Genomic DNA, 27,581 nt, shown 5'->3' on the forward strand with positions numbered 1-27,581 from the left:
ATATAGATATAAAACAATAGTTTTTATAAACTTTAAAACCATTTCTCAAATTCATTCTTACACAACCCATATTTACTAGCAAAGTTTTTGAGGATAAGGGAGATTGCACGCACATACATGTAGCTCCCCTCTGCTCTGATATCACCTTACCAGATTAACTCGGGTTCGACTACAACTGATACTCATTAGGGAACTCACCTTACTCGATAAGCTCTCAGGTGAAGAGTTTTACTTCGCCTAATTTTTTTATGTTATTAACTCACACATATCCACTTTACTATCCAACACATGAGTATCCTTGGTTCCTATTACCAATATTGCGTATGTATCTCATAGTTGCCCCAAGGATCTCTTTTCCACGACATGCTTCCCCCCATGGTCAGGGTTGTGCAGCCCGAAGGCTAGATCTAACAGCGGTTGGCCGACCCAATTAGATCAAAATATCATATCACATATCTCGCGTCTGTAGTATGACTGGCCGTCCTATAGCCCTGATCCGGACTTAGAGGGCACAATAACCCTACTAAACGACTCAGTTGACTGTCATGCCACACGCTCCAAGAGTCTGTGTGGTTGCACTATCACCACTAGCAACGGTACCGTGCTCAATCATGCCACATTATTAGGGTTTCCATAAACATCTGTCAGGGTTATCATTACCACATACCCGCAATCATTATACGGTATTGGAATTTCATCATTTACATTTCAATGATCCCATTGCAGCTTTCGCACTTTGCAATGTTCACATTTCCTAGAATTTACAATCAGTATTCTCAATTTAATATTCACTTTTCAGTTTCCACATTTCAACATTTATATTGCAGAATTTACATTGCAATATTCCCATTTTTAATATTCACATTTCATCTCATACTAATACACACACACACACACATACACACACACACACACACACAAATGTGTGAAATGATATATATATATATCATTTCACACATTTTAGCATTTCTCAATAAAAAATTTCATTATTTTTCCAATATACATATCCATGTTTCTCTTTTCTCCATTTCTCAGAAAACTCTTCAATATACATACACATATATTATTTTCATTATTTCTCAATAAAACAATTCTCATTTCGTTTTAGCTCAGTGTATACATAGCACTCGGTTTCTTTTAAATCATCTCTGCACAAAACCTTTCAGTATATATTTATATCAAATTCTCATTTCCATCATGCAAATCACACAACCCAATTCAAACATGTTCTCAGTATAACTCATATGCCACACAATTTTTATCTGATAATCATATCATAATAATTTCAGGAAAAATATCATATTTCGTTTTCACATAATTTCTCAGTGAATAATTCTTAACAAATACTATTATAATTTATTCCCCTTACCTGGTTTCCTGAACTATGCCTGCAGGGATCCAGAAATCATACCCGCGATGCTCACCCGAATCTTGAATTCAATAATCCTAGTTCAACCCCAAAATGACCAATATTCTAACATTTCCAAATCTACTTTAATTAAATAACAATTAATCTATAAATAACCCACTTATCCTAGTTTTGGGGCTATGCCTATAACAACCCCACGAGAAATTCGTTCTGCTAGACTTGTAGAGAATCATGCATAGATTCTCGTGGTGGTGTCCGAACGTCATTTTGGCTTAAGATTTAAGAAAAATTGAGGTAAGAGTGAGAATTTACCTTACCCCAAGAGATATGCCTACGTTGCTTCTACGACAAATCCACTTCAGTAAAAATGTCGGTGACGGAGAATGGAGTCCAGTGGTATTTTTTGATTTTTGATCGACGCCCGTTTGGCCGAAGAAATCGAGGAGAGTGGGAGAAGATACGAGGAGAGAGAGAGAGAGAGAGAGAGAGAGAGAGAGAGAGAGAGACGGCGCTGAAAAAAGGGGGGGTGCATTTTGCCTTCTGCAATCTGAAATCCTGAAAAGCTTGAGTTGATAATATAACATATATATATATATATAATATAATAATAATAATAACCTTTAACCTATATGTGTGTATATATATAATAGTAATAACTTTTAACCCATATATATATATATATATATATATAATATTACTTAATTCATAATTCTTATTATTTAATTAATTAATTGATTATTCAATTTAATTTTAAATCTTAAATTATTTATTTATTTATTTATTTTATTTTTGGGGTCGTTACATTCTCCCCTCCTTGTAAAAATTCCGTCCTCGAAATTTGTTAAATACAACCCCAAATAAAATTCATCGTTAACCTAACATGTTTTGAGTTAATCTTTATAAACAACTCTATTAGAATTGGTAACTAACATAAATCGATGGATTATACATCATGTCCTAATACACCTTGCTTCAGCACCAACACTCAACAACTTCAATTTCCATCTTCAATCTCCTAAAGATCTAACACCAACATTTCTTGTTTAGCATATAACTGATGCTCTCATAATTTTTGTAAAATTAATCACAAATGTTGTTCCTGCTCTTCTTGAGTCTTTGAGTACCCCAAAAATCATCCATAAAAATTAATATAAATTGATCCAAGTATGGTTAAATTACTTGATTCATCATATCCATGAAAATGTAAGGTGTATTAGTAACCCCAATTGGTAACACCAGAAACTTATAGCGATCTTACCGTGTACTCAATTCTGTCTTTAGAATGTGAAATTTCCAATTCTTAATTAGTGATAATTTAATTTCAAATCAATCTTAAAAAATTTTGGATGTAATCAATTAATCAAATAATTTGATACTAATTCTTAATGTAAAGTGATTCAACTTCCAATGATCAATGCATAGCCTCAAGGCCCCATTATGTTTCTTAGTGAATAGTATAAGTGCAACCTATGATGATGTACTAGGTTGAACAAATTCCTTGTCGAGAGAATTTCCTAGTTGCACCCTAAGTTGCTTTAATCCAATTAATGTCATTATATATGAAGCAGTCAACATAGGCTCCGTTTCTAACACCAAATCAAATATTAAATTCAATCTCCTCTTGGAGATAACCCCAGTAAATCATCTAGGAAGAATATCTAAAAATTTATCCCCTATGGGTGAAAAGTTTGGAATTCGTTAACTTATATATTTCCTTCATTGCTGTTACAACCCCAGACATATGCCCAAATTATATCCTTTCACAAGAACTCTAGATGTCAAATATGAGAGCTTGTTAGTAAGAAAGAAAACCCTCACTCCATTTGGATCTCTGAGTACTATTTTCTTCTAAAAAACAAACCACTAGGTGTATGATCAATAAATAACCACCAATGGTTAGCCTCATCTTTAAGCAAAGAATCTGCAGTAATGACTCACACTCATCAAGGACTATACCTACTGGGACATCTCAGACCAGGGTATGTAATCATTTGCCCGTCAGATCAATTGTATAAAAAAACACTTCAAAACTCTCACCATAACTTTGTAATTCGTTTGAGTAAAAATTACATGAGCTTCTAAACATTCCTTAGAATTCTAATCATCTAATCCCTTTTCAATGCCAAACTAATGTACTGGCTAACACTTTTAAATCAAGGTAAGGTATCATTTTCCTACCAAATTGGTTCCTAATTTTTTTTTTTTTCCTTGCTTCAAATAGTTTTTAGGGCTCAACTTCTAACCAATGGTGGCACACATTGAATATCATAACATAGTTGGAAAATATTATCAATGAAATATATGGATTGCAATTATGGCAAGTCTAAGTCCTGGTATACTGACTTCAAGTCAACCATGATCCTGCTCCAGTGACTGGACAAATATGCAATACACTCGTGTCTTGGTTTTTTGGTATAAGATACAATACTATTGAAGTTGTTAAGTCAACTATGATCAGTGATTGGACATTGTCTGGAAGCATAAATCTTGTGTGAGATGGACCAGGAAGAAAAGCATGATATTCATTTGTACTAGAGAGTTGCTAATGGTAGAAGGATTAGATTCTAAAGATGGTTTCAAAAGCCACAATCAACTGTAGACAACAAAAGATGATTTCACATTAAGCTGTATACAAATCAAATCTCAATCAAGCTGATGCCTAAACAGTTAAATTGGTGTCCCATTGCCAAGTAGGATTCGCACAGGACAAAGCGAATAGATAAAGCTCCAAGTCCTAACATGTATGGTTTTCCTTCTAGATAGCAGTTTGCTAAGGGTCTGAGTATCATTATGAGTTTTCTTCTAGGTAAGTTGCTAAAAATGATTCTGTTTGGTGTTATTTGATTCATAAGATCCTTTGGAATACTTGGCAATGTGATGCCCATGACATCTTATTCTCATATATGTTTTCAAGTTATGGTTATAACATCACTTCCCAGGGAATAAAGAATTTTCACAAAATATAGGAGTCCAATTGTTGCCCACTTAGTATCTTACATTCTTATGGTCATCTCAATTTTAGGATTAAATTGTCCCCACTATTTTGGCCGACTTATGGAAATTTGAAAATATGTAGCCTGTGCACATTCTCATCGACTCATCTTTCTTTTTCACAACCCATACTAGCACTCCCCAGGGTGACACGCTGGACCTGATAGACCCCTTATTTAATAATTCTTGTAACTGTTTCTTTAACTCATTTAATTTTGTCGGTGCCATTCTATACAACACTCTAGAAATCAGCATCGTTTTCGGAGTTAGGTCAATAACAAACTCTACCTCACGATCAGGAGGTAGTCCCGACAAATCCTTAGGGAATACATCAGAAAAATCCCTCTTTATCGGGATATCCTCTAACCTCAACTCCCATTTTGATACTTCCTTCACATAAGCCAAATATCTCTAGAAACCCTCTAACAATAACCTTCTCTCCTAAATGGCGGATAACATCTGCGGTGGGGTGCGCACACATAACCCCACAAATTTGTACTCCTGTCCTCCTAGAGATATAATTACCACCTTTCTCCGATAACAGTCTATACTGGCGTAGTTAGCAGCTAGCCATTCCATCCCCAGAATTGCCTTGAACCCAAGCATATCTAAATCACCAAGTCAGCTGGTAAAGACCTCCCCTGAATCCAAACTGGACAGTTCCAGAGTACCTTCCTACACAACACTACTGCTCCAGTTGGCGTAGACACTGACAAACTGATCTAATAGCTAAGTTAGAATCCCAAAAAATTTAACAAATTCTCGGGCGATAAAAGAATGAGTCACCCCTGAATCAAACTAGGCAGCAGTTTTATATGATAGAATTGAAACAGTACCTATCACGACATCTTGTGTCGCCTCAGCATCTCCTGGTATCAAAGTGTAGACTCGTTCTGGGTTGTATTCCTCTATTGACTGCCTTAGGGGTGTCTCGTGACCTCCTCTATACGGTCCAAGAACAAACGCAATCACTGGAGATGCTCGAAAATCTCTCGCTATGTGGCCAGGTCAATAGCATCAGTAACATATCACCTCCCTGACCCGACACTCTCCTAGGTGTCTCCTTAGCATCTAGAACAAGGAGAGGGCATCGGTCTGTTCTATACCGCTGGATCCCCCATCCTTTGTCTCCAATCACCTCTGCTATCCTACCTTCCCAAGGCCCTCAGCTGGGCCCTACTTGAAAATCTAGAGGCGCGGGCCTCTTCCTCTGACTTTGTGCTGCAGCACCTCTCTGTAGGTTACTCTCAATCACTGTAGCTCTATCAACTATCTTTGAGAAAGTTTGGGCTCAGAAACCTACAACATGCTTATATAATCCCCGACTCAGGCCCTCCTCAAACTTCCTCACCTTCTTTTCCTCATCTAGCCCTAGGTATGGAGCAAAGTAGGATAGCTTGATAAATTTGGCGACATACTGTTGCACTGTCATGTGTCCCTGTGTCAAACTCAAAAACTCTGCTACTTTTGCACTCATATTAGCAGCAGAAAAGTAACGCTCTAAAAATATCTCCCTGAAATAGCTTCATGTCATCACTTTAGGTTCAGGCCCCTGTTCCTCTAGTAATCTCGTTGATCTCCACCAACGTTTTGCCTCTCCAGTCAACTTGAATACAGTAAAGAACACTTGCTGCTCCACAGTACAAGGGAGCACTACCAATATGTCCTCAATATTCTGGACCCAATTCTCAGCCACTAATGGGTCGACCACTCTAGAAAACGATAGAGCTTCATGCACGTGAACTGCTCAATCGTGCAACTCTGTTCCTTTAAACTCCTAGTCATTTCTGTCATCACCTGCTGGGTGACGCTATGTAATACCACTAATACACTTAACATCCTAGGATCCAAAAATAATCTTCTATGACCATTCATTTTGTCATCCTCAATCCCAATTTAGGATTCAATCCTACCACTCAGAAACAAGACCCAATGATAGTTTACTATGGTTTTCCCGAAGTCGTCACCCTAGGAAAATCACAAAAACAATCATGAAATTTCCTGCCTCCAGGTTGCAAGATAGAACCCTAAATTCCAATCTCATCCTCTAACAATAACCGACTCATATCTCAATCTACCCACCTCCTATTCTCCTCACAATCCATTCTTATACTCTGGTATTGTATTCTGCTATTTACTAAAGTCTGCAAAACCTAGCAACCTAGGCTCTGATACCAAATTGTGACGGCCCGATTTTTCATACCATTTTTTCAAACCATCGATAATAATTAAATTGTACACATCAAACATCACATCGTGCAAGAACCCGAATGCAGGTTCGGGGCGTGACACATCGGCCATGTCAACAACTCTGATACCACTCACGTGACCCGACCCACATTGGGTACCGTGTAAACAGGAATTTTATTTATATTAACCTACAACGGAAGACATAATATACATACCATCATGAATACAATACCCAAAGTATCAATAACCATATACATACATTTATATCTCATACCCAAAACAATACAACCCGAGGGGAATCACACCTCCTAGTCCAAAAACTCACCCTGTGAATTAGGGTCCCAACTCCCTACTATCTCAGAGCTCTATCACCTAGTATGTCTCTATTCCCTGAAAAGTTTAGATAATTTGGGTGAGACACATCTCAGCAAGACAGAATAAATTATTTATAGTGTGTGGCAATATAAGTTCAATTTTAACATATTTTACTTTTCAAATCATCAATTCATCTAGAAAATACATTGATATATATATATATATGCTCACAATCATATAGATATAAAACATCAGCTTTTACAAGCTTTAAAACTATTTCTCAAATTCATTCTTGCACAACCCATATTTACTAGAGAAGTTTCTGAGGATAGGGGAGACTGCACACATCCATACATGCAGTTCCCCTTTTCTCTGATATCGTTTGTAACCTTACCCGATTAACTCAGGTTTGACTACAACTGACACTAATTAAGGCACTCACCTTACTCAGTAAGCCTTCAAGCGGAGAGTTTTACTTCGCCTCAATTATTTATGTTATTAACTCACGCATATCCATTTTACTATCCAACACATGAGTATCCTTGGTTCCCAATATCGCATTTGTAACTCATAGCTGCCCTGAGAATCTCTTTTCCATGTCATGCTTCCCCCCATGGTCAGGGTTGTATGGCCCGAAAGCTTGATCTAACCGTGGTTGGCTGACCCGGTTAGATCAAAATATCATATCACATATCCCATGTCTATAGTATGACTGGTCGGCCTATAGCCCTGATATGGACCCAAAGGGGCACAACACCTCTACTAAACTGGTCAGTCAACTGTCATGCCACACGCTCCAAAAGTCCGTGTGGTTGCACTATCACCACTAGCAACGGTACCGTGCTCAATATCACAACCCATCATTAGGATTTCCATAAACATCCGTCAAGGTTATCATTAGCACATACCCGCAATCATTATGCGGTATTGCCATTTCATCATTTACATTTCAATAATCCCATTATAGCTTTCGCACTTTGCAATATTCAATTTTCTCAAAATTCACAATCGATATTCTCAATTTAATATTCACATTTTAGAAATCACATTTCAATTTCCACATTTCAATATTCATATTGCAGAATTTACATTACAATATTCCCATTTTTAATATTCACATTTCATCTTATACTAATACATACATACATATATATATGTATCATTTCACACACTTCAACATTTCTCAATAAAACATTTCATTATTTTTCCAATATACATATCCATGTTTCTCATTTCGTCATTTCTCATAAAACTCTTCAATATACATATACATATATATAATTTTCATTATTTCTCAATAAAACAATTCACATTTCATTTCAGCTCAGTGTATACATAGCATTGGGTTTCTTTTAAATCATCTCTGCACAAAACCTTTCAGTATATATATTTATATCAAATTCTCATTTCCTTCATGCAAATCACACAACCCAATTCAAAATGTTCTCAGTATAACTCTATGTCACACAATTTTTATCTGATAATCATATCATAATAATTTCAGGCAAAATATCATATTTCGTTATCACATAATTTCTCAGTCAATAATTCTCAACAAATATTATCATAATTCATTCCCCTTACCTGGTTTTCTAAACTACGCCTGCAGGGATCCCGAAATCATACCCGCGACGCTCACCCAAACCCTGAATTCAATAATCCTAGTTTAACCCCAGAATGACCAATATTCTAACATTTCCAAATCTATATTAATTAAATAACAATTAATCTCTAAATAACCCCATTATCCTAGTTTTGGGGCTATGCCTACAATGACCCCACGAGAAATTCGCTCCGCTAGGCTTGTAGAGAATGATCCCTAAACTCTCGTGGTGTTATCCGATAGTCATTTTGGCTTAAGATTTAAGAAAAAATGAGGTGAGAGTGAGAATTTACCTTACACCAAGACATATGCTTATGTCGCCCATACTACAAATCCACTCCGGTAGAAATGTCGGTGGCGGAGAATAGAGCCTAGTGGTATTTTTCGATTTTTGATCGGCACCCGTTTGGCCAAAAAAATCGAGGAGAGAGGGAGAAGAGACGAGGAGAGAGAGACAGCACTGAAAAAGGGGGGGGGGATTTCTACCTTCTGCAATTTGAAATCCTTTGAAGCTTCAAGTGATAAAATAACATATAAATATATATATATATATATATATATATATATAATGTAATAATAATAATAATAATAATAGCCTTTTAACCTATATATACATATATATATATATATATTATTACTTAATTCATAATTCTTATTATTTAATTAATTTATTTATTTTTAATTTAATTTTAAATCTTAAATAATAATTTATTTATATATATATTTTCCATATATTATTTTTGGGGTAGTCACAAGCACCCCCTACACACCCATTCTACGAACGGTACCAAATCAATCATGAATTATCCTTAAATTGAATCTAATGGTCTTTAATTAACTCTTTGAAAAATAAATAAATTTTAAAATTTTAAAATAAAATATAAAATAAGATGCAATTTAGAAATGTCTAATAAGACCTCCAAAGGAAGAGATCTTATTAGATAAACCCCCTCAGAACTAATATAGATGAGGTCTGAAATGCTTCTTTACCCTTTGTTTAATTGTTGGGACGCACAAATACAAACATAAAATACATATAGATAATACATTCATAAAATTAGATCAAAAGAAGTCTTTAAAATATTCCCAAATTTTTCAAAATTGCTTTAGAATTTTCTAAAATTTTCACAACATTTTTTTGTAGTTTTCTAATATTTTTAAGACTTTTTCCTTCATTTTTGATATTTTTAATTTTTCCATTTTTTTTGTTATTCGAGTCAAAATAACTCAAATATTTTTATTTTTATTTTTAATTTTTTAATTTTTAATTTTTTTACTATTTGTTTCAATTTTTAAAAATTAACTAATTTTAAAATTAAATAAACTGAGCTGGCGGCTCAAAAGAGTCAAACCAGTTCAATCAGTTTGAACCGGTTCAACGGACCAACAAGTCAACTCAAGTTGATCTAGACAGACCGAGTTGACTCGGTTGGGAAGGGATGCTTGGCCACATGTTAGCTAGTAATGGTGGCATTGCTTCTTTTATTTATTTCCTTTTATATATTTTTTTTGAATTTTCTACAATAAGGTGACGTTAGCATGAATCACCACGTGGTGGAACATAACTCTGAGCGATCCGATCGTCCAGAAAAAAACACAGATTGGACGGCTAGGATTACGCCATGCCGCTTCCTAAATGTTCGGTCTTGGACATGCCACATGTTATCGTCCATAAGGAGACACATGTCCCACTATTTTATATTAGCTTTTATTTTTATTTAAAAATAAAAAATAAAAAATAAAAAACTTAATACAAAAACTTTTTCCCTTCTCTTTATTTTTTCCATCTCAAATTCTTCCTCTCTCTCTCTCTCTCTCTCTCTCTCTCTCTCTCAGTACTCTCTCCCTCTGCTCTCTTTATTTTCTCTCGCATACCTCTCTCTTTCTCTCTCTTCATTTTCTCTCGCAAACCTCTCTATCTGACCTCTTTCTTTCTATGCTTTCTAATTGTTCTCTTTTATTGACTTTATGAGTCTAATCCCATTTTGATAATAACAAATCACAAATATCTTATCTATGCGTCAGTACTTGAACATGTTTATAATTCAGCACACACACATGGTAAGGATATAATGGAAGCCATGAGGTACTTGAAACTCATATCACCTGGCTTATTTCAAGGAAAATGATGAGAAAAAGAATGAAGACATTTACTTTTAGTTGTAATTGCATTTAGTTTGTATTGTAATTACATGTCTTGCATGATCTGATTTGAATGCTCAATACAGATCATAAAGAGACCTTAGGAAATCAATTTTTACATGGAAAACCTTTTTCATAAAATGCTAATATCATAAAAAAAGGTTTGAAGTGATTTTGAGGTCTAAAGAGGGCTAAAATCCAAGTTTTCATTTAGCCCAGTCGACTAGCCTGAGAGACCCAGTCGGCCGGCCTCTTGAAAGCCAGTGAAGCCCAGTCGACCGGACTTCTATTCGGCAGACCGGATCATAAGGCCCAGTCAACCGAACCTTGGGGATTTGGGAAATTGCCTAAGGCCAATCAATTGGAGCTTCCTCAGTCTACCAGAACTCTCGGGTTGGACTATTTTTTAAGCCGAAAACAGTCAAAAAATTCAAATTTAATATTTTAATGATGCCGAAACGGTCACTTAAAGGTTAATTTTTTAAATTCTCTATATGTACCTTGCCCTAAACTCATTAAACAACTTTCGATCTTAAGATATTATACTTTCACATCGTTGGACTTATTCACTCATCTTTTCAAAAACAAGCAAGCGTTTACTCTCTTCTTCTCATTACTTTGAAAAATATTTATTTGAAAGAGAACATTTATTCTCATTCACTCTCTTCATTAGCAAAATCATTTATTACTTTTGAGGGTTGTTGAAGAAGCATCTATTTGGGCATAAATTTTTCTTATCAAAGATCATCTTCTCTCCTACTCATTTATTTGAAAATTTTATTGAGAGTAAAACCCTAGCTTCTCCCACACTCATTCTTAAAAAATATTTTTTGGAGAAATCTTTTATTAGGGTTTGAATCTTTGAAGCATTCAATATATATTACTCAAAGATCATTTTCTCTCCTTATTGCAAAAATCCTTTTGAGAGAAACACACTAACTCTATTGAGCACAAATCTTATCATTTGAGAGTGCATATAATTTTACATTGTACATCTTGGTTTTTTTGAGAAGCATCTACCTGTACACACAAAATTTCTTTCTATTTTGTGTCCTTGCGATTCGGGTAGTGAACCATACCAGGCGTGGGGTATCTCCTGAAGAGGAGGGCTCCATCCTACTGAAAGAGTGGTGTAAAAGGGGGCTCTACCTTGTAAGGAGTGTTGTAAGTGGTTTGCTCTGCCCGATTAAGGGAGCGGTTTAGTGGAATCCTCAAGTGGGTTGGCTTGAGGCAAGGACATAGGCAGGGTTTGCCGAACCTCGTAAAAAATCCTTGTATTTGCTCTTTCTTCCCTAAACTATTTACTTTTTCGCACTTGTATGCTTTTTTTTAATTTGTTGTGATTATTGTATGTGGTTTATATTCTAGCATACTTGAATATTTGTGGGATTTGAGATTGTTAGAAAAGCCCTAGATTTGTGAAATATTGATTGTGTATTACAATATGACAAAAAGGGACCTAGAATTTAAAATATCCAAACCCTCCCCCTTTTGGAATTAAACCATAAATCACATTTCTCTCTCTCTTTTCTCTCCATTTCTTTTCCTTGTTCTCTCTCTCTCTCTCTCTCTCTCTCTCTCTCTCTCTCTCTCTCTCAAAACTCTCTCCCTCTACTCTCTTCATTTTCCTTCGCAAACCTCTGATTGCTCTTTTTCTTTCTTTCTTCCTCTTCTCTCTAATTCTTTATCTCTCTCTTTCTCTCTTCTCTCCCTTTCTCTTCCTTTTTCTTTGTCTCTCGCGGAACTCTCTCCCTTTGCTCTCTTTCTTCTTCTCTCTCTCTTTTAATCTAACTCTTTTCTCTTATTTTTCTTTGCAGATCTCAATTCAAAAACATAAGTAGAGAGTTTTAAGCTTTGTACCCACAAATCCAAACAACAAAAGTATAGAGATGAGTATTTCGATTCTTTGTTTTTTTTTCTTGTAAATTTTCTAGTTATTTTCTTTCATTTTTCCTATAAGCCAAATAGGGTTGGTTGACCTAGGATTAACCTAGGTTAGGTTGGAATTCGGGTTAGATTAAGCTCAGGTTAAGATTGGTTGGGCTTGATTTGGGATTGATGGGCTTGGATCAACTGAGTTTAGGTTGGACCAGGCCCATTTGGGTTTGGATTTAAAAGTGGGCCACAAACTAATTGGGCTTTGGGTTTTAGGCCAATGGACTCAAGTCAAGGTTGACCTGGGTCTTAGGTAAACGAGTCAACTAACTTAGACCCCAATCAATCTGACCCAAGTCTTTAGGTCAAATCTAAAGGCGTTTGAGTTTGGGCATTCAAATATGGGTATTCCAAATTTGGATCAAATACCTGAATTTTGTTTGATGCTTTTTCCAAATTGATTTTTGTTCAAAAATTGTTCAAATTTAAGCCCAATTCAAATTGAATTGAATAACACAAAATTCTAAGGAACCAACCTCTAATTTCATAATGCTATCCAACTTCCTCATTTGCCCGAACCCTTCAGCTCCAAGTTTCTACAACAATTCGAGCTCTTCAATCCTCAACCCTCTTTAATTTCTTCAATCTCAGCCACTTAGTCTCTCTCTCTCTCTCACAATGCTTTTCTCAAAATTTTCAATGATCAACCTGTGTGTCGGTCTTTGTGTGTGTCCAACCTTTTTTAAGCTCACTATTTATAGGCTTGAGAGATCCAATTCAATCAATTCTCATTACATTAAACTGATCAATTCCATTTAAATTGATAGCTTAAATTATACTTGCATTAAACTCACATTTTATCCCACTGTGAATCCCATGTCTAATTTCATTTTCCTTTTATGCTTGAAGGTTTAAAGCTGCCGGCCCACTGACTCGCTAGTAATTATAATGGGTACAAGCAACGCCGACAGAGTGGAAACAACATGAGAAACCCCTGATACTTACCAACTTATAATTAATATAAAATACCCATTTGGAGATTCCCAAAAAAAAAATAAATAATAAAGAAAAAAGAAAAGGTACAACAGTCGTATTGCATTTAGATTTGGTCTACCAATAAATTAAACAGGGACAGGGGCCTTGAGGGTAATAAGTGCCTTCTTGATTCTCTCCACGGCTGCCTGTAGAGTGGAGAGGGATGATGCATAAGAGATGCGGATGCAGCTGTCGTCCCCAAATGCATCCCCTGGAACCAATGCTACCTGTGGAACACCCAACAACCATACAACCCCAATTACAACTATGACAATAACACAACTTCAGTAGCACTGCAACATATACTGAGCTCAAATTCTCAATTCTGTCTCTCTCTCTCTCTCTAGAAACAGCCTAGCATGATGCTTACCTGAGCCACGTCCAGTAAGTATCGGCAGAGGGACTCTGAACTGTTAATGGCACCAAAACCTTCAGCCACTGAACCATAGTAAGAGCTGAAGTCGAGGAAGAGATAGAAAGCCCCCTGCAAGTAAGAAGAATTGAGAATGTGCTGAGTTGAGTATTCAAGAAGAAAATGACAGTTGGAGCAAATCTTTGCTGTTACCTGGGGCTCTGATATTTTGACACCCTCTATTTCTCTAAAGCTTTTAATCAAGAAATCCCGCCGCTCTCGGAATGCTTTCACCATGATAGAAATTGCTTCCCCACCAGCATAGCCCAGTCCTAGAGCAGCAACTGCTGCTTTCTGAGATATGCTACTTGCACCTGATGTGAACTAGGACAATATAACAATTGGAATCATATGAAGTTCAGAGAGAATAATATATAATTCATCTTGAAGTATAAAGTTAGCATTTAGAATATCTGGTTTGAATCAAAATGCTATTTATCTAGAGCTTGTTCCACCATCCATGATACAGGAGGAGTGTCATATACCAACTTAAAGTCTTTTTGCATAAAGCGGTAACAAAACCTGCACAAGCGCATTCAAGACCCTAGTACTAAGTGGATATTGATATTTTCTTACATAATTTCAAGCATTCAGCATTTTTCCACACTTCTAACATTTTAGACTAATCTTCATTATTTTAAAATGCTATTAAAATTATACCATTTCAGAAAATTGTTAATAGTTCACAATTTTGAAGAAAGGCCAGAGGAGCCCAACAGAAAATCGATATTAACACAAATAAAAAATGTACAAACAATTAAACCTAACCATGTCTCTAAGTGCAGAAGGTTCAAACCTTTTCAAAAATTTTTCATGCCAATATCAGTAAAAGCCCTGGGACAAGTCCTTCACAAGGCGCACATATTGTTTTGTCGCTTCCACACCTACTTTATCTATGAACAATAATTTGTGCAACAGCTAATGTTAAAATGGCGTCAATCAAATTGTCCACAAGGACATGTAGTCAACTTTAATCCATTAGCCCAAATTTATAATCCCAATTTTGATAATAAAAAAAAAATTATGTAGATTTTCGATTTATTGTTATGGAATTATGTAGGAGTTACGCTGGCGACTTTGTCAAGATTACACTGGTGATCTTGTTCCACCGGTCCTGCGTGCCCTCCGTGCCATCAGGGAACGCCTCAAGCGCCTCCAGAAATTGTTTCTTCACCTCCCAATTCCACGAGGACCGAGTCAGAGAACTGGCAGGGCTCTTCCTCGGTAGCGAGCCGTCAGCATAATGCGGGAGCTGGATCCAGCCAGACAGGATCAGATTCACATCATCAACTAATTTCTCGTATTGTTCCTGAACCTCCGCCGACAACTTTGTGGAGAGTGAGCTGGCAATCTTGCTCCACTGGCCCAGCATGTCCTTGGGAATGTTACAAGTGCTATCTCAAATTGCTTGTTCTCTGCCCATGTCCAAGAGTACCGATTCGCCATGCACAGATTGATTCATAGCCATCATTGCTCTCTTCCTCTGGAGTCTCTTTCTTGGAGATTTTCGTTGCATGACTTTTGCTTCAAATTGAGCAGTTTTGTTCTCTTCCGATAATCTGATCTCGCTGCCACCGGACACTTTTTCTGATACCTTGAATTGAAGGTCATTGATGCTTTGTATGTGAGGATACAGATGCAGCTTGATCATGAAGAAAGATTGATATTACCCAGCAAAAGAACCACTGCAAAATCTTTTCTACGAAATTTTGAAGTCCGTATATTATTTCTTTTGCGTCTCTTGAAAGATCTGAAGATTCTGAACCTTGCATTGGAGCCAAGAAAGAAGAGGTTTAAGGGCACTGGAGAGCCTGAAGATTCAGCGTGAAGGTTTTTGGATTTGAATCTTGATTTTTAGATTGAAGAATTCTTACAATTCCTCATCGCTTAAATATTCTTCAATTGATTCTCTTTCCAAGCATTAATTTTCCTGCATCAAAGGGTATTCTTCAAGCAGTTGTCTTTACTTTTTTAGTTCTAGTCATCGGTGAGATTTTCACCTCTCAACAGTTGGTTAACTGTGGTGATTTTGTGTTTAGCATTTGTAGGTGTAATATATGCATTTTTGTTTCTTTTGTGTTTTATTTGCAAGTCTTGGATTACAACAAATTTTTCAAAAAAGTACTATTGCATAGACTTTATTCTAGCTCAGATTCACACCCAAAATTTTATGCTTTAATTTTTATTTTATTTTTCAAATGCATTGTATTGTGTGCGTGGTTTCTACTAGTTATAGGGTGTGACTTAGAAATTTTTCTATGTGAAATAAGTTTGCTAAAAAAAAAAAAGTAAACGTATACTTCACTTGTGTAACACAAATTATTTGTGCACATAGCAGGTCCCAAGCCCGGATAAAGAAGCAAGTTTGTGTTAGGTAGCTGACAACCATCATTAAACTTTGTCAGATCTAATTATCATGGATTCTTACCAAAATTCACCTAGATCAAGAGAATAGACCGGGTCAGCATAAAAAGGAGAGGGTTAATAAGTTAGCACAAGAAACTAAGATAAGATTAGCAACTTGGAATATAGAGACTTTTACAGGAAAAAGTATGGAAATAGTGGAAATAATGTTTAGAAGGAAAATTAACTTAATCTACCTTCAAGAGACGAAATGGGTAGGAGAGAAAGCTAGAGAAATTAAAAAATTAGAATTTTAAACTTTGGTACACTGATAAAAAAAAAACATACGACATGGGTATTATTGTAGATAGAGACCTAAAAGATAACGTAGTAAATGTTAAAGGAATAGGGGATAGGATCATTAAAATCAGGATAGCTTTATGCTTGGAGATACTGAACGTCATTAGTCCGTATGCTCCCCAAATATGCATAATAGAAAATTTGAAAAGACAATTTTGGGAAGATATGAATAATATTTTACAAGGGATGCCAATGTATGAAAAGACATTCATAAGAGTTGATTTGAATGGTCACATTGGCAAGGATAATATAGGATATGAGCGGATACATGGAGGTCATCGATATAAAGATAAAAATGAGGTCAGTGATACAATCTTAAATTTTTCCATGTCTTATGATTTGGCTATATTGAATACTTTATAAAAAGACAAAAACACTTAATAACTTTCAAGAGTGAGCACAATAAAAGCCAAATAGATTTCTTCTTAACTAAGAACGGGAACCATCTATCTTGTAAGGATTGTAAAGTTATCCCAAGTGAAAATTTAGCTACACAACATAGTCTTAGTATTAGATATTCATTTTAAAAAATGGAAGTGAAGGAGTAGCATAAATCAACACATGAGAACTAGAAGGTGGAACTTGAAGGGAGATAATATAGTAAAATTCAAAAATAAAATGAAGAAAGAGTGTGATTGGATAGTAGGGGTAAGGTCAATGCAAATACTGTTTGAAATAAAATGGCAAATTCTATTATAAGGATGGCAAAAGAGGTTTTAGGTTAGTCCAAAGGAAGGTACTTGGGTAGTAAAAAAAGTTGGTGGTGGGATTAAGAAGTCCAAAAAGCTGTTAAGACAAAGAAATTTGTATAAAATATGGCAAAATTGTAGAAATATAGAAAACCTTGAAAAATATAAAGAAGCGAGAAAAAATGCAAAAAAGACTATCAATGAAGCTACATAGAGCCTATGATACTTTATAAACTAAACTAAATACAAAAGCAGGAGAAAAAGATATTTATAGACTTGCTAGAGCAAAAGAAAGAAAATGCAAAAATTTAGGTGATGTAAAATGTATAAAGGACGAGAATGATAATGTCTTATTCAGAGAAGAAGACATAAAAGAGAGGTGGCAGAGATACTTTGATAAGTTGTTTAATGAAAACCAAAATGAAAGATTGAACTTAGAAGTAACAAACGAAGAGAAGATTAAAAATATGAGATTTATTCGCAAAACTAGAGTCCTTGAAGTTAAGATGGCATTAAAAAAGATGAAAAGTGGGAAATCTATAGGATCAAATAAAATACTAATTGAAGTTTGGAAATGTTTAGGGGACAAAGGAATTGCTTGGTCAACTAATCTATTCAATGATATTATAAAAAACAAAAAAATGCCAGAAGAATAAGGGAAAAGTACATTAGTACCTTTGTATAAAAACAAAGGCGATATTCAAAATTATAATAACCATCGTGGAATTAAGATTATAAATCATATGATAAAATTATGGAAAAGGGTAATTGAACATAGAATAAAATTATAAACAAAGATTCCAGAAAATCAACTTGGTTTTATGTCTAGGAGATCAACAAATAGAAGCTATTTATCTTTTAAAAAGTTTAATAAAAAAGTTCAGGGATAAGAAGGACTTGCATATAGTTTTTATTGACCTCGACAAAACTTATGATTAAGTACCTAGGAAAGTACTTTGGTGGGTATTAGAAAAGAAAGGAGTTTGCAGTAGATATGCGGAGGTCATTAAGGATATATATGATAAAGTAATGACTTGTGTTAGGACTGTAGGAGGAGATTCTAGAGAGTTTCCAATCACAACAAGTGTACATCAAGGTTTTACTTTGAACCCTTATCTTTTTATTTTGGTAATTGATGAAATTACTAGGAATATCCAACTAAGATCCCTTGGAGTATGTTGTTTGCAGATGATATCATGTTGATTGATAATAAGAGAGAAATGGACTCTAAGCTAGAACTTTTGTCGGCCTAACAAAGCTTCGAATCTTATTTTGATGATAACAAATCAAGGGTACTTAACATATTTGGTTAAGTGAAGTTTCAGGGCTAACATGTTTTGATAAAAGGATCAAGATCTCTCATCAAAAAAACTTGAACTTAAAGATAGAAGATCTGATGAAGTTAAAGTCTATTGAAGAAAGAAATCAAGATAGACACAAAAAATGGAAGCAAATGTATAAAGACTTAGCGCTTAAAAAGTTAGTCTTTAAGAAGTCTCATGTAAGTACTTCACGATTTCAATATGGATGTTTGAAGCTCTTAGGAAAGTTTAAGTGACTTAGAGATCTTATTTCAAAATCATGGAAAATGTTTTTAAAGTCTTACTTATATTTTTTTTCAAGATCCAAGTAAAGTTCTGAAATAAAAATTTGAAGAATCACTTAAACTGAAAACAGGAAAGGCGACTGATGAATCATCATCAGGCGACTGACATTTTTATATGTTTTTTAAGAAAGGCAAACAGAACCGAGACAAGTGACTGACCTACGGGTCACAGGCGACTGACTCAGTACTATGTTTCTAAATACGCTGAAATCTAAAGGCATAGGCGACTAACCCTTCGGGTTTAGGTGACTGATGTTCGTATTTAAACTTTAAATCAGCATTTGGAAAGTTTCCTAAACTGATTGTTTGGGCTCCAAACTCTTTCAAATCTTGGGAAATACTGCAAGTAACTTGAAGAAAAAGTAAAAGTAACTTCATTACTCTATAAATACTTGGTATTTTCAAAGATTAAACACAACTAGCAAGTACATACGAATTACAAATTAAATATTCTCTAGCTAAAATATTTTTGAAGCATTGCTATGATAATGCTGACACAATCCACGATTGTATGATCTATTTATACTGAGAATTTCAATTCTAAATCAAAATTCCAGTGATAATCATCTAAGCTTCATCTTTCTATATTGATTATTGATTGAAGTATATTGATATTCAACTATACGAATCTGCTCTTACTGAGAGTTCTACTTGTACAAAAGTTGTTCCTTGTTTTTCTTCTTGTTGTTTGACGATTCGAGGTTGTTGGATGGTTGCCTAACGAGAAGGGGTATTCTTGTTAGAGAGGGATCTCCACCTGATACGGAGAGGTTGTAACTTGGCCTTTAAAGAAGTTGGAAAGGAAAATCCTCACAGCAGTTGCTTGAGGCAAGGACGTAGGCCGCTGGCCGAACCTTGTAAAAAATCTGGTGTTCTCTTTTCTTCCCTAATCTCTTTAAATTATCACAAACATATTAACTGCGTGATTGTTTAAATATTTACTAGGAACTTGCTGGAAGTTGGGATATTGTTGAATACTGATTTGAATCAAAGAGATTGATTGGATTGAATATTCAATTAAAGCTTTAAAATCTAAATTGTTGAAAAGAATAATTGATTATGAAATTTGGTTATGTATTGAAGTATTGGATTTAAATATTGAAATGCTGAGTATCATAACTAAGTTTAATCTTGTGAAATAGATCATTCTATTAAAGCAAAATTGCAGAGTACTCAAGTTAAATTTCTGAAGCTAATATTTTCTTTGATATATATTGAAAAGAAAATCAGATGTGGAAGTTTTATCCATTAGTACTGAAAGTTGAAATTGGTAATATCATCTTTAAATTATATCAATTGTTGGTTAATATAAGTAAGGTGGTTAACAAGAATTGTGTTGATTGGTTGGATAGTGTGATTGTAATCAACTTAGATTGAAAAAGGATTATACTAGACTAAAGTTTTGTAAAGAAAATTTTTAAACCCAATTCACCCCCCCCCCCCCCCCTTTTTTCTCTTGGGAGTACATTTTTATTCTCAATTGGTATCAGAGCACCAGGTTGTAGTAAATCTTAATCTAGAAGCTGCATAAAGACTCCTATGGCACACCTAGGTGTATCTCCTTTTGCCGAGGGTCAATCCTCTTCTAGACCACCTATCTTTTACGATGTTAATTACACCTTCTGGAAACAGTGAATGAGAATCTATTTGCAAACCATGGATTGGAAAGCTTGGAAAGTAGTCACACATGGTGACCTCATCCCTACTAAAAATATAGACAACAAAGAAATACCAAAGGAAGAAAAAGAGAAGATGACTAATAATGATCTAAAGATGCTGCAAATAAATTTTAGTGCAATAAATGCACTATATTGCGCTTTAAATGCCAATGAGTTCAATAGGATTATGGGATGTAAATCAGCTAAAGAAATTTAGGATAAGCTTGAAGTAACCTATGAAGGAACGGTTGATGTAAGGGATAGTAGAATTGACATGCTCACCAACGAGTATGAGGCATTTAGGATGAACCCTAATGAAACCATCACTAGTATGTACACTAGGTTCACCCATATTATAAACTCTCTAAATGCATTAGGGAAAAACTACACCACCTATGAGATGAGTCGAAAAATCCTTAGAGGACTTCCACCAATTTGGGAACCTAAGGCCACTATAATAACGGAAGGAAGAAATTTAAAAAACAGCTCCCTAGATGAACTAATAGGATCACTCTTCACATACGAGATGGCAATCAATGAAAGAAATTATGAAGGTAACAAAAACAAAAAATCAATAGCCCTTAAGGCTGCAAAAGAAAGTTCTAGTGAAGGAGAAGACAACAAATTTGATAACAATGATATAGCCTTAATCACTAGAAGACTTGGAAAGTTCTTTAAAAAGAACAATAAATTTACTAGAAAATTTAGAGGCTCAAAATTTGATAAAGGAGAAACTAATAAAAAGGAAACTAAGAATGAACCTCCTACATGCTATAATTGCAAGAAAGTTGGACACATTAAACTTTATCGTCCACAGCTTAAGAAAGACTCCAAGAAGAAGAAAAAGAAGGCGATGAAAGCTACCACGTGTGATGACACAAGCTCAAGTGAATCAGAATATGAATCAAGTGATCAAGATGTGGCAAACCTCTGCTTCATGGCGAAAGATGATGAGGTAAATTCCTACTCTAACTCACAAGAAAAAGAATCTAGTGATGAATCATGTAGTGACACATGTGATAGCATGCCCTCATATAGAGAAATGCAAGCTGAATTATTCTCCTTGCATAATAAGTTTATTAAAGTAACCAAAAGAAACATGGCATTAAAAGAGCAAAATGAAATGCTAAAAAACCAGCTAGAAACTTCAATATCAGCTAAAAAAGAAAAGGACTCACACATTGATAAACTTATGAGTAAAATAAACAAGATGTCTCAAGAATAAACAAAGCTTCAAGTAAATGGTGAAAATAAAAAATGACTTACAAATAAGTGATCTTAAGAGAAAATTGGAGATAAAGACAAAATCATCTACAACTTTACTAAAGGAAAAGAAAACTTTGAGAGACTAGTTGGATCACAAAGGATGTCCTTGGATAAAGAAGGAATCAAATTCAATGGAGTTGAAAACAAAAAAAAAAAGAACTTATACATGGGGTATTACGTAAAGGCATCAAAACATTTTTCTAGCACTTCTTCAACAAATGCATATGAACATACCACTTGTTTCTTGTGTAAGAAAAAGGGACATATAAAGTTTGAATGTCCATTTAAAAGAAAAAATGTTAAAATAAAGAAAGTATAGAGAGTTAAAACTGAAGCTAAAACTGAATTAAAAAGACCTAAGAATGCTTGGGTATCAAAAGTAACACCTTGAAACCCTTCTTGTAGGTATGTTTTAGGACAACTCCATCAAAAGACAAATGATACTTGGATAGCGAGTGTTCAAGACACATGACCGGAGACAAATCAAAACTTACCACATTAATGCAAAAAGATGGTGGACATGTCACCTTCGAAGACAATGCCAAAGGTAGAATTATCGGTATTGGAAAAGTAGGTAAAGAACCCTCCTTATCTATTGATGATGTTTTATAGATAGATGGGTTAAAACATAACCGACTTAGCATTAGTCAATTAAGTGATAAAGGTTTTGATGTAATCTTTAAACAAGACACATGTGTAGTTGAAAATTAAGAAAAACATGATATCTTATTCATTGCAAATAGGGTTAATAACGTGTATTGCATAAACTTTGAAAATCTAATATCTCAAGAAGTCACATGCTTAACAACCATGAATGAAGCCAGCTAGCTGTGTCATAGAAAAGTAGGGCACGCTAGTATGAATTTATTATCTAAATTAGCTAAAAAGAACTTAGTAAAAGGTCTACCCAGCACAAAGTTCGTAAAAGACAAAATTTGAGATGCTTGCCAACTTGGAAAAAGAAACACATCTCCACTAGTAAGCTCTTAGAACTTATTCACTTAGATTAATTTGGAACTACTAGAACATAAAGTATAGGAGGAAAGCAATATGTTTTTTTCATCGTTGATGACTACTCTAGGTTTACCTGGGTACTCTTCTTATCCTCCAAAGATGAAGCTTGCAAGATGCTAATAAACTTGTGCAAGAAGCTCCAAAACGAAAAAGGGTATGGAGTTTTAAATATAAGAAGTGATAAAGGAAGAGAATTCAAAAATAAAGTTGAAAAATTCTGCAATGAATATGGAATAGCTCACGATTTTTCGACTCCTCGAACTCCTCAACAAAATGGAGTTGTTGAAAGGAAGAATAGGTCGCTTCAGGAAATGGCTAGGACTATGTTAAATGAACATAATTTACCTAAGTTCTTTTGGGCTGAAGCGGTAAATACTGCTTGTTATGTAATGAATAGAGTCTCTCTTAGATCAAGCCTAGAGAAGACCCCCTATGAACTATGGAAAGGTAGAAGACCCAACATATCTTACTTTTATGTATTTGGATGTAAGTGTTTTGTATTAAATGATAAAAAGGACTTGTGAAAATTTGATGCAAAATCAGACGAAGGAATATTCTTAGGATACGCATTGAATAGTAAAGCTTTTAGAATTTATAACAAACGAACCCTCATAATCACATAATCAATACATGTAACTTTTGATGAAGCTAATCCATTTTCTAAACCATCTGACATTGAGGAAGCTGAAATAAAGCAAAGTCTAGAAGACTTAAAAATTCAAGAAGTGAAAGATGAGAATAAGGAATCGGGCTCAACTTCAAATGATAGAGCTATAAATCAATATGAACTACCTAAACAATGGAAGTTTGTAAAAAATCACCCAAATGATCAAATCATTGGTGAACCTTCACGAGGAGTAGCCACTAGATCCTCTTTGAAGAATATGTGTCGTTATTACGCATTCCTATCTCAAGAGGAACCCAAGAACATATATGAAGCATTAAGTGATGACTCTTGGATAGTAGCTATGCAAGATGAACTAATCATTTTAAAAGAAAAAAAGTTTGGAAATTAGTTCCTAGACCCACTGATCATACAGTAATTGGAACCAAATGGGTGTTTAGAAATAAGGATGAAAATGGCATTGTAGTGCATAACAAGGCTAGACTCGTAGCACAAGGATATAATCAAGAAGAAGGAACAGATTACGATGAGACCTTTGCTCTCGTAGCTAGAATGGAAGCCATAAGAATGTTATTAGCCTATGCATCTCACAAAGATTTTAAACTTTATCAAATGGACGTGAAAAATGCATTCTTAAATGGATTTATAAATGAAGAAGTTTATGTAGCACAACCTCCAAGATTTGAGGATGTTCATTACCCGGATTACTTATTTAGATTAACAAAAGCATTATATAGACTAAAACAAGCTCCTAGAGCTTGGTATGAGCATTTAAGTTGATTTCTATTGGAAAATGGCTTTTCTAGAGGAAAAGTGGACAGCACTTTGTTTATTTAATCTAAAAATGAAGATATGCTTATTATTCAAATATATGTTGATGATATCATTTTTGGTGCTACAAATGAAGAACTATGCAAAGACTTTGCAAAGTGTATGCAAGATGAATTTGAGATGAGTATGATGAGAGAGTTGACTTACTTCCTAGGACTTCAAATTAAGTAAGCTAAGAATGAGACTTTCATAAATCAGTCAAAATATATATAAGAGATTTGATTAAGAAATTCGATATGGAAGGTGGAAAACCTTTAGGGACTCCTATGAGTACATCTACAAATCCTGATAAAGATGAAAAGGGAAAACCGGTAGATATGTAATACTACCGAGGTATGATAAGAAGTTTACTTTACTTAATAGCCAGTAGATCGGACATTATGTTCAGCGTATGTATGTGCACCCAATTTCAAGTAGCTCCTAAGGAATCTCATCAAATAACCGTCAAAAGAATCTTAAGATATCTTATAGGAACTTTTGACTTAGGTCTATGGTATCCTAAAGATACAGGCTTTGAGATGATTAGTTATTCTAATGCGGACTATGCTGGAAGTAAAATTGATCGAAAAATCACATGTGGCACTTGCCACTTCCTAGGTAGATCTCTTGTGTCTTGGTTCTCTAAGAAACAAAATTCCATAATTCTATCTACTGCGGAAGCTGAGTATGTGGCAGCTGGTAGCTGTTGTGCCCAAACTCTCTATATGAAGCAACAATTAAAGGATTTTAATTTGTAGTATTCGGCTATACCTATAAAGTGTGATAATACCAGTGCCATTAATATCTCCAAAAATCTCATATCTCATTCAAAAACCAAGCATATAGACATAAGGCATCATTTCTTGAGAGATCATGTGCAAAAAGAAGACATTACACTAGAGTTTGTGAATACAAGTGACCAATGGGCTAATATATTTATAAAACCACTTCCTGAGGATAGATTTATTTCTATAAGACGTGAATTAAGCTTATCGCATAGTAGAGAAGTAGTCTAAAAATTGGATGTGTATTAAGATAGCAAGTGAGGTCAGGCGACTGCACATGAATCCATAGTCGACTGAGCACTCTCTAACTTGCTAAAATTCTCAGGATCAGTAAGGTCAGGCGACTAACTCCTTGATTTCAATCGACTGACTCGCTACTGTTTGGTAAAAAATTCAAATAATTAAAATTGTCAGGCAACTAACTCCTCAATTTCAATCGACTGACTGACAGCGGTTTATATACCTAACTATGTGAAACCCTAATTTTTCCAAACCTCAGTTTACTAACCCTGTTTTACCTCTCCTCTAAACTCTTTCCTCTTTCATCCACCAGCCTTCCCTCACTCAAAATCCTCCGATTAATCTCTAAAATACACCATCCTACTTCTTTCCCACCATATTTTAAAGGATTTCACCGATCATTTTCTTCGAAAACATCATGCCACAAACGAAAACCACTAGAAATAAAGGTTCTACTTCTAGGAAGGATGACAGCAACAATATTGAGGCTTGTATCTCCACATGCAAAGCGACTATACAAAGAGCATCTTCGTTCAACTAAACCTATTTTTGGTAATGTCTTAGACACGACTTTCTTTGAAGAAGATTTTCCTGAAATTTTACCCATGTTCAAAACTTTAGGATAGAAAAAGTTCATTACTTATCAAGCCAAAGGGCTATATCCAAACTTGGTTAAAAATTTTTATGCAAATATGGTCAAAGGGAATACAGTATCCTCTACTGAAGTTACAAGACTTCTCTCCTGAAACATTTCTACCATTGGTCATGTCTGAGGAACCTGTCTATTTTGGTCATCCTCCACTTTACAAACAACTTAACCTTCAAGCACAAATCCTACAGAAGCTCATTACGTACAACATTCTGCCTCAAGTAGGATCACACGACTACATTTCATATTTAGATTGCTTTGTAATGTGGTGCTTACTTAAAGGGAAAAAGCTTGACTTACCAAGCTTGATTCTCAAATGGATGATCTCTAGAGAAGAAGCTCGCAGGGTAATTCTTCCATATGGTGGAATTCTGAACCTTGCCTTTGCTTATCTAAGTGTAGCTTCTCCATCTGAATTATTCATTAAGCGAACCCATTATGATCTCTTTTCTTCTACTACACTTAAGTATGAGCGTCTTGATCAAAGATGGTTTCCTAAATATAATCGTAGACAACAACAAGCTCAGGAACACTAACCACCTATTCAGCAACCAGCTCAGCAACCTACTCCACAAGCAGGTGATGCACCCTCATGGTTTCTTGCCTACCATCAGCAATTCACTGATTTTCGTGGTGAAATGAGATCTGGATTCAGCACACTTCAGGACAATTATGCATCCCTACAAGCTAATTACTCTTCTCTGGATCAAAGGATTGGTCGCATTGAACAGCATATGGCCAGTTCTTTACGCAGTAAAGCTCAAATGGAGATAAGTTCTGGTGATGCTAGTAATGAGGATGATGAAGAAGAAGAAGAAGATGATGATGAAGAAGAAGAAGAAGATGAAGATGATAATGCAGGTTGCTGCTTAGATGATTTACTTAGTTTGAACAATCTTTAGGTTGTACTATGTGCACCAGATATATTTTTTATGCTCTTTTGATTTATTCTCATGCTATTTTGGGATTTCTTGTTTATCTTTTTATGCATGATGAATAGTAATTATATGTTTTGTGCTTACACTAGCCCCATACATTCGACTTTGTATGCATTTATTGATACCCTTCTCTTTTTGATTGATGTCAAAAGGGGGAGATGTTTTGGGCAAAACTGAGCATGATTATGATCTTGACATTACTGATATTATTTTGATGAGATAATTGAAATTGATGAAATATGAATTGAAAAACAAGCATGACGTTGATGATCTTGAAATATGAACTTGAATTAAATTTGAAGAACTAAAACTGAGTTTGATGAATGCAATCATGATATAATATGAACAATGTTTTACTTTACAAATTTTGTTAAGATTATGCTTATTGTAAAGGAGAGCCTTATTAAAGCTTACTCATTTTTACTCCTTATTTGTCATCATTAAAAAGGGAGAGATTGTTGACCTAACAAGGCTTCGAATCTTATTTTGATGATAACAAATCAAGTGTACTTAACATATTTGGTTAAGTGAAGTTTCAGGGCTAACATGTTTTGATAAAAGGATCAAGATCTCAAGTGTTTGAAGAGTGTTATCGAAAAAACTTGGACTTAAAGATAGAAGATCTGATGAAGCTAAATTCTATTGAAGAAAGAGGTCAAGATAGAC

The 27,581-nt window shown here is 34.9% G+C and overlaps 2 protein-coding genes across 2 annotated transcripts in view; both read right to left on the reverse strand.

Annotated features, from left to right (window-relative positions):
* Positions 1-13,324: 13,324 nt before the first annotated feature.
* Positions 13,325-27,581, reverse strand: part of LOC131159196 (bifunctional aspartate aminotransferase and glutamate/aspartate-prephenate aminotransferase) — a 42,576-nt gene continuing 28,319 nt past the window's right edge. Inside the window, exons 8-10 of the mRNA XM_058113913.1 lie at positions 14,086-14,256; positions 13,891-14,004; positions 13,325-13,747 (exon numbers count right to left, since the gene is read on the reverse strand). Coding sequence (XP_057969896.1) covers positions 13,607-13,747; positions 13,891-14,004; positions 14,086-14,256 — 426 coding nt within the window. The 3' untranslated portion in view covers positions 13,325-13,606. The remainder of the gene's footprint in view (positions 13,748-13,890; positions 14,005-14,085; positions 14,257-27,581) is intronic.
* LOC131159197 (uncharacterized) lies at positions 14,766-16,466 on the reverse strand. Its single transcript, XM_058113914.1, has 2 exons — positions 15,000-16,466; positions 14,766-14,825 (listed from the first exon to the last, which is right to left on the reverse strand). Exons 1-2 carry the CDS (start codon positions 15,302-15,304, stop codon positions 14,822-14,824), a joined length of 309 nt encoding a protein of 102 aa, XP_057969897.1. The 5' UTR covers positions 15,305-16,466; the 3' UTR covers positions 14,766-14,821.

This window comes from Malania oleifera, chromosome 7 (genome assembly GCF_029873635.1).
Source record: "Malania oleifera isolate guangnan ecotype guangnan chromosome 7, ASM2987363v1, whole genome shotgun sequence".
Classification (NCBI taxonomy): domain Eukaryota; kingdom Viridiplantae; phylum Streptophyta; class Magnoliopsida; order Santalales; family Ximeniaceae; genus Malania; species Malania oleifera.